At 41.6% G+C, this 18,389-nt stretch overlaps 1 protein-coding gene across 1 annotated transcript in view; it reads right to left on the reverse strand.

The window, feature by feature from the left end:
* Positions 1 to 343: 343 nt before the first annotated feature.
* Positions 344 to 18,389, reverse strand: part of LOC144471101 (histone demethylase UTY-like) — a 56,333-nt gene continuing 38,287 nt past the window's right edge. Inside the window, exon 4 of the mRNA XM_078182838.1 lies at positions 344 to 379. Within this exon, the coding sequence (XP_078038964.1) occupies positions 376 to 379 (4 nt within the window). The 3' untranslated portion in view covers positions 344 to 375. The remainder of the gene's footprint in view (positions 380 to 18,389) is intronic.

Genomic DNA, 18,389 nt, shown 5'->3' on the forward strand with positions numbered 1-18,389 from the left:
AAACGTTTTTTTGTAATACAAACAACTATGAAACAGATCATTTTACCTATTTCTATAGGCTTAGTATTGATGATAATCAATTTTCTCCGTTGCGCGAAGTAAGATTGATAATTGTGGTGTACAATCTTCAGATTATATTAAACAAGATATTTTTGAAATTTTGTGATTAAACAATGATACGTTGAAATTACCACGAGCCACAGTGGATTAATAAAATAAGATAATGATTAAATGAAGTCGCAACTGATGTGTTACACTTTGGATAATTTGAATGTTTAAATAGACGCGCCACAGTTCGGGGAACGACTTGGTCATCAAGGAATTACGGTTACTCACTCAATTCGACGTAGCGAGGAACTTTGACTGTTGGCTCACTTACCTAGAACAGACAAAAAAGACATTTCATATTAGACACGGAGAACAAGATCAATGGTAAAATGTTCCAGCTGTAATTCTGTTTCAGACAGAATTGCTAGAGATTCCGTACAAGTATAATGATATTAATGCAGAAAGAAAAAAAAGCTGAACTCGACGCAACAACTTTCCACTAAACAATGTATTTGACAAATTTATGGCAGAAATGAGTGATTATTATAACGTCGCATCCACATAATTAGACCGCGGATCTTTGTGTAAAATTAAAACTACCTACGTAAATTGCAAGACACATGGATTGCATGAATCCCTCGAAAGCCTTCTGATCTCGTTACACTTTCGTAATTCGTGCTTCAATTTACGTCATAAATGTATAAAATCGAGTGAAACGATTTATTACTCTTAACTTATCAAAACGATTGAACCGCTTTTTGTAGCGAACGCCGAGAATTTTTATTTCAACCAATGATCAAAGAGAATCCTACAACTTATTCGGCTTTGAGGGTTCAGGATTGAAAGAGCGCATCTTCGTTCAAGGTAACCGCGAGCAGATGGAACGATCTCTCCGAGCTTCCGATCAAAAATCGACGAAAATCTGTGGGCGACAAAGAAGAAGAAGAAGAAGAAGAAGCGTTTCGGAAAGGTGAAAAGTATCCCGACCGATCACAATGGCCGTCGCGGCGCGTTGGAAGCCGAACGACGTCGTCCACGTCGGTCGTCGTCGGGAACTGTAACCGGAAGGGGCTGAACGGTATTCATCGTCGAAAACGAAAAATTTCCCTGAAAAGCCCGGGGCGCCTTGGGCGGGACGCGGCGTCGAGGGAAAAAGAGCCGATAACAATTCCGATCGAACTGAAAGCCGGCAACGGCGGCACACACAAAAATAACCCGTCGGTGGCAGCGCGGTCGGCTCGATAAACGCACATGTTCCAGGAGCATTGTGCTCGCTAGCATGTAGAATGTAAACGCACCGCGAATAATTCTTTTGTAAGTGATTTCCGTTCCGGCGACGCTCCCTTCTCGATAACGATTTTTTCCTCCTTACACCGCGTTTCCACGGTACGATTATTGCAGAATAAAGGGTCACTCTCTATCCGAATTTTAAAGGAATTCCGTTTTTCCATCACTTTGTTCTCCCTTTACTAATACAATAAACTTTACATCAAATGTTACCACATTTCCTGTCTTTTAATTCTTAAATGTAGCCGTGTCACGTTCCAGATAGTCAAAAGGTGAACATAAATTCTTTAATCAATTATTTCAATCAATATCAATCATTTCTTAATCGACAATTTAATAGCATTTTACAGCTAAATAAAATATGAATTTTAAAATACTAAAACACAACTAAATAGGATATTTGTTTGAAAATACTAAAACACAACTAAATAGGATATTTATTTTAAAATATTGAAACACAACTGAATAGGATATTTTTTTTAAAATACTATTTTTAAATTATTTTAAATGTTATTTATTCTGTTTGCCAAAGGGTTTATTTTGCTTCCATAATTTTGAAACATGTGTAAAATACTAAAATCTGCAAGATGATTTTCGACACCGTCAAGCATCAACTCAATCCCCAAGTATTACATATTTTTTAAGATAGTCAAAAGATGAGACTAATATTATATTCTGTTCACGAGAAAGTTACTTCGCTTCAGTAATTTTAAAATATGAATGAAATACTCAAAAAGTTTTCAAAATTATCTCTTATACCGTCAAATATTGTTTGAACCCCTCTAGACATTCTATCCCCTTTAAAGCACTCAAAAGATGAAAGTAATATTTTATCCTATTTACAAAAAGGTAACTTTGTCTCCTTAATAGTTGGACGTTTCAAGAAAAATAAGTATTGTATAATATTTATATATATATCTATTTTTAATGAAAATGGTTTTGATAAAAAATTAAGATTAAAATAAAACGGATCCCACGTTAGCGATGTTTAGCCTGTGCGAGATTCGAGTCGCAAGTCTCCCGCTTGATTGCGAGAAAAGCGAAACGACTCCTGCTAATCAGGGATTCGTCTAAGGGGCAATCGGTCGGCCCCGATTATTCAACCGACATAACAGACTCGTTCCACCGCGGGCGAGAAGTTTCACCGGGTAATTGATCTCGCGTAGCATTCCGCTGTCTATTTAGAGAAAGAAGACCGCCGGTGAGGTTCGAAGCCTAGACCAGCTCCGGCAACCTTGTCAGGTTCTCCGCTTTCAGTGTCAGGAAGATTATACCGCCTCGCGCGACTCTCGATAATTATGCAACCCGTCGATGGAATCTCGTAGACCCGCAATTAATATAATTATTAACGCACTCGATCGCCGTGAACGCCGTGAGAAACGGAGAAGAGTGAGGGGAGAGGGGGGGGGGGGCGGCCGGAGGTGGAACGAGCAAAAGAAAGAAACGCAAACACACGCACCGCAACAGAAAACCGCGAACGGCTCTCGAGTGAATTCCAATGCTTGATCTTCGAGTGCATCCGTGCTGCACCGCGCTGTACCTCGTTGCCGCAACTTCTACCCCGCGGTGACACGGGAACGCTTTTTGCGCCCGTTCGTACGTAAATACCGGCCTAAGTAGCGGCTTCTGTCGAATCGCGTTCCAGTAGCCCTGCTGAGGAACGCGTGTCCACTACCTTCCCACAAAGGCTAACCGAAACGAGCATTGGGATTCTTACCGTCGTACTTCGACAGTTTTTAATACTACCGAGCCAAGCCAGCAGAACGTAAGCCGGCCTAACGACGATCGACATCTGCATTTCTCTGGATACGCACAATGCAGAGAACTACAGTGACACGCATTAATTCACGGACCCCTTTTAATAAATTTTAAAGAGTTAGAACAACTTGCTTAAAAGTGGACAGTTTGTGGACATTGTTATTATTTTAATTATGATCATTACTTTTACAATTATTAACAATCGTTATTTTTTCTCGTTTTTCTTCTTTATCGTCATTTCATTTATATCCATTATCATAATATACAACAAACAACATCGTGTGTTTCAAATATTAGCTACGTTACTAATTTTCTTTAAACCGATTTGCAACTGAATTCTTCTGTACTCGACATTTTTTAAACATGATGTTTCTTCGTGTTGTTAGTAATTGTATGTCGAAGAACATTGTACCAGAAATCAGCAAGCAGAAAATCGATGCTAGACCAGCAGCAGCAGTGGCAGCAGCGAGAGATCACGAGCGAACGTCAGAAAATCACGAGCCGGGTCTAGCAAAAGCACGCAATAAATCCTGCGTAATAAGAACACCATGACTGACCCGGTTACCCTTCCCGCGCTCCATGGAAGCCCATACCGGTTGAAAAACATCGCGAAAGTGGCCGAGGAGTGCATTCCCGAGGCCCGGTGCTGGTTCGTTCATTAACCACTCGGCATCTTTCGCGGGCAACAAAAGCATCGTCTCGCGAGGGGTTGAAGTGGCCGCTCGAGGTAACGGTGTAACAGGCGGCCTAACCGTAGACAATTAAAATTAATCCCCCGGAACTCGTTTCCCACGTCCCCGCGGCCATTAAACGCGTCTCGAGATCAATTAAACAAGTAATGCGGCTACTTGCCGGTCGGTCGTTTAACGTTTCCTGAGTCCTCCATGTTGCGACGAGGCACGGGGACACGTTCGATGCGCGTGCAGGAGATCCAACAAGAAAGAAAGAGAGGGAGAGAAAGAAAGAGAATAGAGAGAGAGAGAGAGAGGGGGGGGGGAGAGTAAAGAGAGAGAGAAGAGAAAGTGAGCAAAGAGCCGGAAGGGTGTCCTTAATCGGTTAGGGTTCGATCGACCCCCCCGTCAGGCATCTGCCGAGTTCGAATATCCACCAGCAGCCCTTCCGCGCCTCTTTTTCAGACTGACAGCTTTCGAAAGGGTTGCCAAGAGGTCTGAGTACGCGGCGAAGGGGGTTGGGACCACCCTTCCTTCTCCACCTCCGGCTGCAAACAAGCACAGGAACCAACCCCCTCAGTGTCCGCCTCTTCTTTTCCACGGTATCGCGTACACACCTAAGAACGAGAGGATAATCTAAAGCCTGCTTCGATCTGCTAGGTCCTGCGCTGCCTGGGACACCTTCAAGCAAGCTGCTGAACCAGTTCGGAGATGCACGGATCCAGGAAGCTACTCGGAGTCACATCCTCTTTCGCGGGCGATCTCTTCGAAGCGGCTTCTACTACTGTGATACGTAAACTGTGGATCATTGTGCTGAATAAAAATTCTCTACCTCGATTGCAACAAACAGAAGCAAAATAAACATGTGTTTTCATTCTTAACGCTTTTAATAAGTCGAGGAGAAAGGGACAGCATTGTTAAATTTATAACTCGCATTCATTGTTCTATATTCCATCTGCTTAATTCCCTTTTTACACGGTTCTGATTTAACACGGTCTAGAAAAATCAATTCAATTTCCCTTTTGCACGATTTCATTCCATCAGTCACGGTTAAAAAAGTGACTCGATTTAAATTATAAAGGCTCTCGATAAAGTTTTTCATACGAATCCTTTTATTTTAGCTGCTTTTTACTGGGTCGCAGGGAAATGGAACCAATACCCTATACTTCTACGTACGTGCACGATGTCGCATTTTCTAGTACTTCTCATTTAGAAACGAACATCTCTGTCGACACGAAATGGAATAAGTAAATCACGGTCTGAAACCCTGTGAGACTGTATCAAACTGGTTTGGTGTTCTTTAGAACTCTTAAGCACTAGAATGATTTAGCAGTAATTATAAAATTTTACCATTTTACAAGAATTAGAATTAGAGAAATATTTAATTTGCCAATTAAAAACTTATCGATCGTACAAAGAAGATAAAAATGTCATTAGGCCCTGTTAATTTATACGTTCTCTTGTCCCGCAAAAGTCGGCACACGCCGTAAATGCATAAAGAACCGGAGTCTAATGATCACTGATCAAGCAACACTCAATTTACTATAAGCTATAGTTTCAGAGTTCCATAAAGAAACTCAAAATTCCACAGCAGATCGCAGACTGCATCTCACCGTGCTTAGGTGCGGATAATTGCAACAGAGTCGACCTGGACATCGTACTGATTACCCAAGGAACCTGGCCTCTGTGGTATTCCGCGAATCGTTCTAATTATTCGAGCCACCGGCTACTTAAAACTTTCGAGTAGAAACACAAAATTCGGTCCAGTGAACAACGCCCTCTCCCCCTTCCGAACCCCGTCGTTCCCCGAAGGGGTGGCGAGAGGAGAAGCGCTCGTTTCTCCGTACGCGGCGCATCGGTGCATCGATGCAAACGTGTGTGCGCTGCGAAACGAGCGCACACTTATTCCCGGTGCACAAAGGGACCGTCGTCGTGCTGCGCACCGAAAGCCCTGCAATTGAACGCGTGTAGACGCACGCGAGCGGCCATTGTTCGCCTGAACGCACCAGTATGGATCTGTTTCCCTCTTCCAGGAAGATTCCAAACGATCCGCGGAACATCGATCTTACGATCTTCGAAAACCCGCTGCAGCTATTGCACCTTATTGGTCGACTGCGAGTCTTTCGTACGGTATAGCTCTTCTTCATCAATTTCAGTTTGTTTAATTATTTTTTAACAATTTCCATACTTACAATTTTTCTGATGTACTGTGATGCGAATAATTATAGAGTCGAAGTAACATTTACGTTTTTACCAATGTTTGAACAAAATATTGCATTTGTATACTTCTATACTCTGTTACTTCTGATATAGAGATTTACGAATATAGTATTTTTTGGTTTTTGTTTAAATACAGTAAAAATTTTAAAAGTTACCTTAAAATGTTGTAGTCTATACATAACCATCTAAATTAAACGTTTTATCTTTGGATTTAAATAGAAGACAGATCATTTAAAATCTCTATTCACCATTTTCCGATATGAATTAGTTACGGCATTATACTGACGCGACGACAAATAACTAACTCTGTGGACGAGTCAACTTCACAAATTTCTTCTTTTAAAATGAAAACCGAAGAGATAAAACACTAAACCTGCGATCAAAATGATCGGTACCACATTTCTCATTTAAAGGTTGATGAAGTTACAGAGGCACATCTTCAGAAAATAATTGAACCAATCTCTCAAATCAACCGTGCATCATAATATAATTGATTGTATAATATAATATAATATAATTGACAAGATCGTGTAACGTATTACGCGTTACTCGCCTTTAGTGCTCGACAGGTTTAATGTTGAATAGGCTTGAAACGATATTATTACCGTAACTAATTAAACGAAGTGTAGAACAGTGATAAGTCGGTAGAGTCCGAGTTAATTATAGAACGCGGTGGAGCGGAGAAGCTCATTAAATTCGAATTAATACGTATATAGCATCGGGGTATTCTTCGCGGAATTGAATGGAATCTTCAGGTGTACGGGGGGCTCGGGTTCACGTGATCCGAGAGTTTCCGGTAAAAATCGTGATCGTGTAGCGTGGCGAACCGCATCACAAGACCCACGCATACTTGTTTTGACAGCGGTAACGTGATCTTTATTGGCGAGTTCGTGTATCGACGGCGTCGACGTAACGAGAATCGTGTAGCTCCGTCGGCGACTCGGCTAATCGATACCAGAGAGTTACTCGAATACGCGGTACCCTAACTCGCGGGAGCTAGCAGTACAGGAGCGAACGGAACGAATTTATTTTCCCCGAAAGTCATCGATGACCGCACGCTAGGCGAACGCTCGCTTCTGTTGCCTCGCAATAAAATTGTCGAGGGGTTGCATAGCGAAGAGAAGAGAGAGAAAGAGAGAGAGAGAGAGAGGACCCACGGGGTGAACTGCCCGAACCCCATACGGAACCCTGCGATGCTCGTCGACCCTCGTTATTCAATCGAAACACGGCGCATTACTCATTTATTGTTCCACCCTTGTACGATGGTCTTGCTCGACGGCGCACGAGGATTCTCGTCTGGCTGTCGCAACACTTAGGCGATTTTCGACCGACGTGACACGCGCACGCTTTTCAAACGTTGCCGATCCAGGATCTCTGTTAGAATAAGCCGAAACGGTGAGTAATTTGCTTGGAGGTTGATGACCGATGAAGCTGACGGTTAGCTGTGGTGGTCAATGAATTTTGTGAAATTTATTTACAATTTTTGGGCTCATCATTAATAATTACTGTAATATTATATATACAGTATTTATATTACGAAATCTCTGCACTCGAAACCATTTAAACGGTAAATCTAAAATCAGTTTTCTTGCTTATAGTATTTCGATTTCATATACAACAAAATGCACGTTTTATGCACATGAAATTGAGTCTTGTGACACTTTTATCCATTTTTTAAATTTAAACTTTGATAATATAAGAATTATCTTGAAACATGATACAACAATTTTAACCGAGCTTCAATGCCATCACTAGAGTGCAACGAATTAATAATTTGAGTTGTTATTAATATATATATATACACATTATAAAATGTAGTTTATTGAATGTCATCAATGTGATTTGCTTCATGAAATTGGAAATGGAAAATTCAATGTAATATCACGGTATTATTTTGTAAATTCCAAACGAATTTATTGCACTGAATGCAATAATAATTGTAATATAATAATTATGAAGTAACAATAGTTCTAATATAATAATAGTAAAAGTATGAACTGAAATAAAACGATTGCAGAGAGTGCAACAGATTCGTTTAAAATCTGCAAAAATAACATCACGATTCTCGTCAAATAAATTCCTCTGATTACACGTTATTTTTTCAGGTTACTGGGATGGCAGTATGAAAGGAAATTGGGATGATGTAAACGTGACGCGTCCCATATTTTAAACGGCCGTCGTCGTTTTGCGCTAATTATCCAAAATTGCAACCGATATTCTCGGCTCGGCGTTCCACGGGAGTCCAGTCCCCGCGCGTATGCACGCCGGTGCAGTGTATATGCATCACGGTTGTAGCCCAACGAGAACCCGGCGCGTACGTGGAACCGGCAGTTAAACGCGTTTCCGACGGCGCACGCGTACCGCCGGAAGTCAATTTATTGTTACGTTTTGCCGCGGCCGGTTCTTCGTTTCCGACCACCTTTCATCGGCCGCACTTGCACCGCGGAAAATCAATACCGTTTTCTCCCCTTCAATTTCACCGTGCCTCGAATATTGCTCCCTTTGCGTATTCACTTATTCATATAGGCCGCATCGCAGGTACAACTTAAACCAGAATACAGGGCTCGCACGAAAGTACAAGGTACGAGGTACGAGGTTCATGGTACGAGGCTCGCAAGTCACAGGATCCTATGTCGCATACCGTACAGAAAGCTCTGTCACATTTATTTTCTCGTATCGCACACCAAGTTCCCAAGTTTTTAGATTATTATGCAAAATAAAAATTCTATAATAAAATTATCTAATTTTACCATACAAATGATTTACTTTTGTGTTATCATATTGCGATGTTATCGTGTGTTATATTGTCGTATCAAATGCAAAGTCCGGTTCGTTGTTCCAGGACAAGTGATTAATGGCACGAAGTCGAGCATAATTCTCGAACGAAGAGAAAAACAGAGTGTATTGGCCGGTCTCTCGATGAACCGGGAACGTCGAACCCGATACCTACCGCGTCTCGTCCGGAAACAAGGGTGCATTAAAAATGGCCGGCGAGCCGTTATTACGCGCGCTGTCAATCACGGCGTGGAGTTATGCAAAAATTGTTACGAAGTCGGCTGAGTTACGCGACTCCGGCCGACGACGCGACGAGCAATAATACGTACTGTTGTCGGACTGGCCGGCTATTATTAATCGTCCCGAGCGAAACGAGTTTAATGTCACGTGCCTCGCGTTAGCACGTGTGTGCCGTTTTTACGCGGCCACATAACACCGACGCGTGCGCCGCTGTTGGCGGACGACAATTATTTTTTTTCTCCCCCCTCCCCCCCTACGCGCAAGCCGCCTATAAATAAAACGGGGCGTTCTCTAACCCTTTCACAAATTGACCCTTTTATTGCCGTCAGAGACTGTAAACGCTCCGCGCGGGGCCACGTAATGGACTTTCATTCCAAAATTATTTGACTGGTCGGGAAAATGTTTGGCTCGGGAAAATATCGCTTCGTCGGGATCAAGCGAAACGCCGATAAATAAATTGTTGGTAAAATTCGTCGTCTGCTTCTGACGTTCTGCCATAAGCAAACGGTTGATTAAACAGTCCGCATGGCAATGAAATTGTAAAACAGTAAACCAGGAGTGAACAGTTCGTTGCTTTGTGTGGTCCATTATAACGACGTTACGTTTGCAGCGATTCTGTGAAGTTATTATTTTCGCGAAACAATGTAATTTTCCCTAGTGGAATAAATAATCGAATTGCACAAGTGAGACTCACGATTAACGAGAAATGTGTATCGTAACCGATGGAATTGTCTGCTCGCACTTGAAAATTAATTTATACGTTCCGTTATGGCACCTTCCTTTTTAATTTTAGAACGATCCGCGAAACGAGATAACATTGAAAATGTAATCAATACAATAAAATACTTTAATTTTATGAAATTTATGGAGGTGGTTGACGTGGTAATAAAAGTGTTAAATAAATATATGTGTCTTCGTTTAATTGTTCTAATAACTTGAAAATAATTCAATAAGAGAGAGTTCTCTCAAATATTTCGAACGTCTTCACAGTTGCGTTTCAATAAGGCGTACACACGCAGCCTACTCATATCTCGTCTCCACATTGCATAATCAATGCCTGCAACGAAGTTTCTAATATTCGACAAAAATTCGAGTATTCCGCAAACAATTTTCCGCGAACGAAACTCGGTGATTCTTGAAGTTCAGCGGCACATTTCGCCAGAACGGAACCGCGTCTTTATGGTAATATAACGGAACTCCCGGCCCTCGCTCGGAAACGTGCTGAAAAATTCGAAGGACGATTTCACCATTCGTCCGAATCGATAATCCTCGACCAGACCGGAGGCCGACTTCCTCGACCGCCTATGGAACTCTCGTGTTAATTATTAACGCGCAATCCGACCAATTTCCCGTCACGATACAAATGCATCACGGCACCCGCAAAGACGGCGGAGAGGAAAAAATGGAAATAAGGAGCGCGAAAAAGAGAAAGAAAGGAGAGGGGGAAAAGGACAGAGGGTTGCGCCATTTAAAATGCTGTAACACGCCCATTTCAACGATCCACGAATTTACATTCAACGTGCAGGGCCCACCACGAAGGAAGACGCGAGCGTGCTGCGCAGGTGGCAATCTCCTGCGCTCCTGATTGCCAATTAACGTTTAACGACTTTAACAGCTATATACTGCGCGGCCCGTGGTCGCGACTGTATATCCCGACGATTAAGGACGAACTCCGTTTGAAAATGGCCGCGCGGCGCTTTCACCACAATATTTTTTCGACGAATTTTTCGCGGGACCTCAAGCGGATTGCTTTCGAAAGCGACGCGTGGCACTTGGGAGATTGCTAATGTGCAAGTCGAAATAAATACTCGCGATTAATATAAAAGTACAGAAAGATTGAAATATATATGTCAATCATTTGTGCATGTGACATCGCATATGACAAATATGCGAATTTTCGCAAACACCCTCCATTCGCCGCGCAGGAATCTACGGGTCATGTAAAGTTCAAATTCCAAATAAGAAAGAGATCCCAAAAATTTCCGAACGCTGCAATTTGTACGTCGACGACTCTCGGATTGCGTTACGCAACCGCGCTGCACGCGGAAGCCAGGTTGCAATAATTAATCGCGGGAAGATAGGAGAGAAATTGCAACGGTTGGCGCGCGGATGCGTGGATCATTATTCGTGCGAGCCTAAGCGACTACGGATCGTTTCAATGGATTCGCATGGCTATGGAAAAGAAAGGCGGCCGCGGAACGATAAGCCTTGGACCCGAGAGTGCCACTCGTTTCTTGGCTCGCCCGCGATAAGAAACGTTTTTGTTCGACAAGCCGGCACACGATCTATTCGCCTTGGGCGAGACTGTGTTTGCGTGTGTCAGCTTGTGCTCGTGAAATTGTGTTCACGTGTCCGTGTGTCGCGGGATACAACACCGTGTCTCGAAACTTCCGTTCGCCGAGGAAATGATACTGTTAATCCGATGTCTCGGCTGGCCAACGTGTCACACTAAGTGGTAGAGGCTTCTCGGCGTGTTCCGTTTCTCGGTGACGGGAACTCTGCTCTCTGTTTCTCCAATTTTTGTAAATTCTCCGAAAATATTGCGAATTTACGTCGTGGATAATTGACTTGCTTTTGGTTGAAATTAAGATTTCCATTCAGAACAAAAGTCTATTAAAAACGAAATCTTTGCTAACGAAAAAAAAATTCAGTCAAAATTAAGATCTTTCCTAAAAAGGAAAATCTTTAGTCAAGATGAAGAATTTCGTTCAAAATTAGGATATTTCCTTAAAATGAAAATCTTTATTCAGAATATAAATCTATTAAAAATGGCTCAACACAAAATTCTTTACCCAAAATGAAGACCTTTCCTACAAATAAAGATGTTTTACACGTTGCTACAAAAAAATACTCGAAATTATAGAAAAGAATAGAGAACTAACTAATATGTTTCTTCCTGATTAATTAATTTCTAATGGCACTTATGATACCTCTTCAAGTACGAATAAAACAAATTCAGTGAACTTGAATTTATTTCGCAGGGAGTTTCCAAATTTTTGTAATATTAATACAACAATATATGTCTATAAGCGCTGTATCATTTCAATAAATAATTGTTTACATAACTGCTTCAATAAATGCATTATAACGAATCACTTGATAACCACAAAAAATCTAACGTTACGTAAATCAGGCTGTTATATGTATATCACCAAAATGAGATGAAAACATAGCTTCAAATATTTTCCGAGTATAAAGCGTTAATATTCGTCTCGGGAGGTCCGTTTGGTTTCGACGAGGGGCCGCATGCGGTTCCCGAAAAATTCGCGAGCGCCACGCGAGTACATACCGGCCGCGAAACGAGGAAGAGGACGTCGGAAGGAAAAGGGAGCACCGGAGCGCCGGAGGAAGAGGAGAGGAAGAAGAAGCGGTGGCAAATGCAACAGCAGCGGCACACACGGTCGCACGCGCTTCTTCACCGACTGCACTCACACATTGCACGGTGACGTAAGCGCTGATTACGCGCCGAGGCTGCAACTCGCGCCGCGTGCGTATAACGTTCGCAGAATGCGGCAGAATGCATCCCCCCGCGGCCCCGCCGTCTCCCTGGCCAGGTTACGATCCGCGCCGTGACCATCGCCTCCCTCTCTTCTGCCCCCTCTTGGCTACCGTTTCTCGGTGTATTGGTGCATGCACAGGTGCGTGTTGATCGCGTGCGTGTATGAAGGACGAGGCCTTCAAACACGAGCGTACCGCGCGCGTGTACGAGAGCGCGAGCAACGCGTTCCCGATGGTCATCAGCTGACAACGGAAACCGAGCCCGTACGGGAAACGGTTTCGGGGAAGAGTCTAATCGCTTCTGCTTTAGGGTATATCGTGCAGTATTTATGGGGTTGCAATGGAGAAAATATCGTAGGTGCCGTTTGCACTGTCTCTCGGTGCAGAAGTATATAAGTAGAACCTCGATTATTAGAATTTTCTATTTATAACAAAATGTTTTGCACGCAAGTACTCAATCTAAGGTGAACCATGTTTCCCCTTTTAATAACGGTAAGAAGTTGCAAAGAATATAACAATATATTTAATCTTAATAATATCCCGTCAGTTTTATATATTTTTAAAATAATCATTTTTGTCATGAATACTTAACAGCCGCGGTCTACTAATAAGGGGCGATTGCCAATCCGAAAATTCAAAATATGCTGAAATTTTGGGATTATGTACTGCATATGTAGATATGTACAGTAGACTACTCCCTTATCCGAGCATTTAGTTTTACTATATCCAGTACCTAAGCATTGAATTATTTAGACACATTATCATTTAGTAGAGAAGTTGAATAAAATTTTTACTATCACAAAAATACACGTTCAGATAAGAGAGACTTCATTACTGTGGTTAAGTATTTTTTTGCTTGCGTAAATTTACTTTAAGGGTTCATCAAATTTCTATAAATATTGGGCTATTTTTTACTTTATTGTTATAATTCGCAAACGATACAATATAGAACAAAATTCTCCAAACAAAAGTGATTACTTTTGTTCAAGTCTAATAAAAAGCTAAGAAAAGATATCGATTATTTTCTTAGGATTTCTTGGAATTATTTAAACAATATATAGATTTCTAAATGACACTAACTAATAGAATAAAATTTGGTATAAGCTTGCGCAGATATAATTTTCACGAGACAAAGATGTCTACACTCAAAAGTGTCATGATTATGGGAACTGGACATTGTATTTCGAACGATGTTGTTTCGTTACACAATTATTAAAACTTTCATCCGAATTTCGTTTGAAGTAATCAAAAGCACCATTCACTCTATGACCCTGAAGTAAGACAACAAAAAAATATTCCTCCTCGATTCCTCATTTGTCCATATGGTACGTAATTAAAGACTTCCACCATACAATCAACCTAAGTGACTCATTCGACGCGTGTACAGTACACTCATGTATTTATTGAATACCTCGGCCACATTATTTCTCGCAAAACAATCTTATAGTCTCAACAGACGTTTCATTTCGTCCCCGACGACAGCACGACTACAGAAAACAACCGCACATTAAGGACGTTTAATGGAGGTGTTCTATCCATGGGAATGCGAGTCCCATCGAGGACCTCTATGAGCTACAAGCAAAGGCGTGCAAGGGTTGAAGACCGAACAAAAGACGAAGGAAGAAGAAAATTTCGGCGCACACCTGTAATTTCGTCCTCGGTCATTGACAAACGGTAGAAATACACGGGCGCTAAAACGAAATTATAGAGGAAGTGGTGACCCAAGGGACTCTCGCTTGCTTATTATTCCGAGAGAAAAGGGGTAGGACACGTCTCGTACACGTGTAAAACGCTTCTCAACGGAAACATTGAATTTAAGACGCGAGAGAAGGGAAACGTCGGATCACTGTCATTAAAGTCGTGTGTACCGAGAACTCGGCCTAATTTGTATTTAACGTGTTGCCGAATTCTTTTGAATGCCGTGCGAAAACTACACGACGAATGTGAAAGTGCCTTCTTGTGTTCCACAGTTATTCAAATTTAATATATTATTTTAGATGCACATTTCTGTAACTGTAGCGTTTTAGTAGATTAATATTTCTGTGGTATTTATAATATTTAATTGACGGCTTAATTAGTTGTACATTTGTCATCGAGTCACTGCATAATTTTCCTGACATATTGCTTCACAATGTTCACTTCCATTAATGATCAAACTTTTCTAACGAAGTCTTTCGTAGCACGTGATGCAATACAAAATATACAAGGCGAGAATTCGATTAACCATCAGACCTTTCTGATAAAAATAAGCTTGAACATGCTTAGGATCATTTATAATTCTACTTAGCAATTCCATTTAACCTATTATTCAAGACATTTACTTCTAAACACGTTTGTTTTTCTGCAAAAGTCCCACGAAACTTGTGAAAATGTTAATTAATTATCGGAAACTAGATAGTCAGATATTTTTGCTCTGAAGCCATTAGCCCAACATAAAGTTGATGTAACTCGATCGCGGGTATAATGCATTTATGACAAAAATGAGCAAGCAAAATATAAAACAGGAAAAGAATATGAAGAAATCAAAAATATTGATATATTCCTTTCAGTTTATTAAAATTTTAAGTATCTACTTTTTAAAAACGATGCGGTATATTTTGATTTTACATAAGATCCGCAGTCTAAAAATAACACATCTCGGAACCGAGCATAGTACTTTTCAGGTAGCTGAAGTAGAATACTACAATTTGACTGTAAAATTGTACCACATCGAAATGAATAGAAATGGCTGGCAATGAATAAATATAAAAACCAAATTCCACCGGCACATTAAGGCAGCGAGAACGCCGTAAGGAAACAGGGAGCAACAATAAATCTGCGAGCATGGGGGGAAGAAGCGCCGCCTCTCGAAGGGACGAAAGGCTTTCTCCTCCCCTCCCTTCGCGGGAATTACTCTAGTTTTCTCCAGGTGGTTGATCCTTTTATTCTCTCGCCACCTCCCGGCATTTCCCACGATCACGAACGACACTGCGATCAAACGCAGTAAGCAAACACGGGTTTCCTGGCCGCCTCTCCTCGAGTTCGACTTCCTGCGACATTATAGCGTGCGCATCTCTGTCTCTCTTTTCACTCACACACACACACACACACACACACCACACATACACACACACGCACACACCCGACAGATTTCGACAGGGACCAGACAGCGGTGTGCGCACACAGCTGCCACCTTGACCAGGCTCAATGGTTCCACGGGGTGGCCAGTGATTCGTGGTAGAACCGGAAGTCAAGTGGAAAAGTGCGTATTAAAGGAGAAAGTCCTACTATTACCGCCGCCCCCTTCTGTATTTCCACGAAACGCGCTTGTTTTCCCATTACGGTCGGCGAAATAGCAGCTATTTCTTTTGGCAGACCTCTGTCGAGGTGTGCAAAAAGTTTACAAGACTAATTGTCTTGTCTCTTCGCACAATGATTCTATTTTATCAATGGAACACCGTGTATATCACCTGACTTTAGAACGATTCTTTGTAAACCCCGTATCAATGTGATACAAAAATGTGACGCGCGATAAGTATGGTGAAGTATTACATATCCCTATAAATATTTTTAACAAAATAATAATTTACAAAAGTAATCTTAGAATGAATATTTTTAATTCGTATAGTGCATTTGCCAATAATGTTATAAAAACTAAAAGCATGTGCGTTATGCATTATCAGTATTATTCTCACTTTATCTTAAAGCGGTTTAATCAATTCAAAATTGTTAAGACGATCTACGTTATTGTATGCAATAATTGAATTTTTTCTGAAATCATCAATCAATGAAATAGCGTAACGATTAAAAGATTTAATAAGCGGAATGCAGATTTCTATGCAAAATAGAAACTGTCTGCAATATTTGTAAGATGCAGAGTTTACATAAATCTATCCATGGATACCAAGCAATTGCGACATTACCCGCCATTAGTATAATTTATTTTCCCTTCAGAAATGAATTTATCTCGCTTCTGCGAATATCCATAAAAAACCGCGTAAGAGATTCACTGTAATTTCAATAATCAGGAACATAGCAATGCATCCAGTTAGTGTGCTTCCCTGTTACCACATTCAACTTTCTCTCTCTCTCTCTCTCTCTCTCTCTCTCTCTCTCTCTCTCTCTCTCTTCCCGACTAAAGTCAACAACTGCAGTCAAAGCCGAACCAAATGCGCGAACCCGAGGAGAGTTTCTGCCTGTGAAAATGAACGCTCGGCGCGACTGATTGGTTATCGGAGCGCAAAATGTATGCTGTAGGGTGCAATTACTCGGGTAATTACTATCGGCCCGGATCTGGGGAGTACCTGAACACCGAACACCGCGCGGTAAACGCTGAGCGGTGCAACGGCGCTGTCCGGAAGCTGTCGCCGCGCGTACGTCCAGTTAGGGGACTAACAAGACGCGTGTAAACGAGTGCGAGGTGTACCGTCCTCTAACTTGACAAACTCGTAGCAGCACGACGGCGCGCGGTACGCCGTGTTATTAAGTTATCATTAAGCTGACGGGCCCGCACCACCTACTTAATTGACCAGCGTCTCCTTCATCGTGAATACTTGTCCCGTAGCGAACGAGCCGCACGAAAACGCAACCTCGGGCACGCGCGCAGCCATACGTACACGAGCCAACACCGATCGCGACCTGTTCCATGGCCTTAGTGCACTAAACCTGTCCGTGGAGATTAGCTTTAGCCGGTATGCTATAGGAAGCCATTAACGTTTGCTCGCTGACGCTCGAGACCTGCCGATAAACCAAGGAAAAACTAGGATCGCTGGATTCGCATTAGACTACTTTGCTTCGATATCCATTCAATTGTTTTACCGAACTTTTGAACTCTTTGCACTCGAAAGATTTCTCTGATATACCTATTTTACAGCAAATCGTAGCAATTGCGAAAATTGTAATTGTGTTATGCAAAGTCGAATTAGGTGCAAGTAATACGATCGCGAACGTGAAATGCAATAGTATAGGCTTTGTCTATAATAACACCAAATATTGTGATGTATAAGTATACATCATATAATATAATATCATTCTTCTTCATGCTTTTCCATTTTATTTTTCCGGAAAGAGATCAACGGAGAAGATTGAGGGGAAAATACTTTTAGTAGTTTTACAGCGGTTCTTAAGCTAGCAAATGAAACCGGTTGGAAACAGTTTTATCATTAACTAGAAACCTGTCCTTTCCATCGAATCATACGATTAACCCAACACCTCGGATTTTCATTTTGCAAACGATTTCAATTTTCAATTACGGAAATAAAGCTTGTGAAACGATTCATTGTTTTCGCCGTCGTGATATCAGGTTTTATGCTCAAACAGTTAATTAAATCAACTGAATCGATTGAAAGACGAGATTTTGTATTCGCAGTGCACAGAGGTGGCGCGGAACAGAAGCCGATCGAGAAACGAATAAAATCGAACGAGGTACATGAATGTTTGAACCAGTTTGCACGTAACGCTATTACAGTAACAACACCGCAGACCGGAAAAGAGCACGTGTATGATGATACACATCTCGCGGCCGGTGAGGCGCATAGAAAATTAAGTCTTTGCAACCAGTGAGTAATCGTGCGTGGTAATCAAGATGATTCATCCGATGTGCGTGCAACAAAGATCTATTGAAAATAGAACAATCGAAGAATATAATGCAGAAAGAACCGCTACGGTACCGAACGCGCATGGTAACGTTGCACAATGCACGCGGTCTTATGGTCAAGGTTCGAGCCTTCAAACTCCACTTACGCAACGCATCCGGTCTCTCGCGAACGCTGTAATTTACATTCCCGAAATTACATTGAATTATGGACTGTGTTTATAGAAAGCATTACGGCGCGTGTTCGACTCTGGCGAGCTAATGTTTTATATTAAATTACTTGCATTGCGAATCGAAGTGAAAAATAATACTCGCATGAT

The sequence above is a fragment of the Augochlora pura genome, chromosome 6 (genome assembly GCF_028453695.1).
Source record: "Augochlora pura isolate Apur16 chromosome 6, APUR_v2.2.1, whole genome shotgun sequence".
NCBI lineage: Eukaryota > Metazoa > Arthropoda > Insecta > Hymenoptera > Halictidae > Augochlora > Augochlora pura.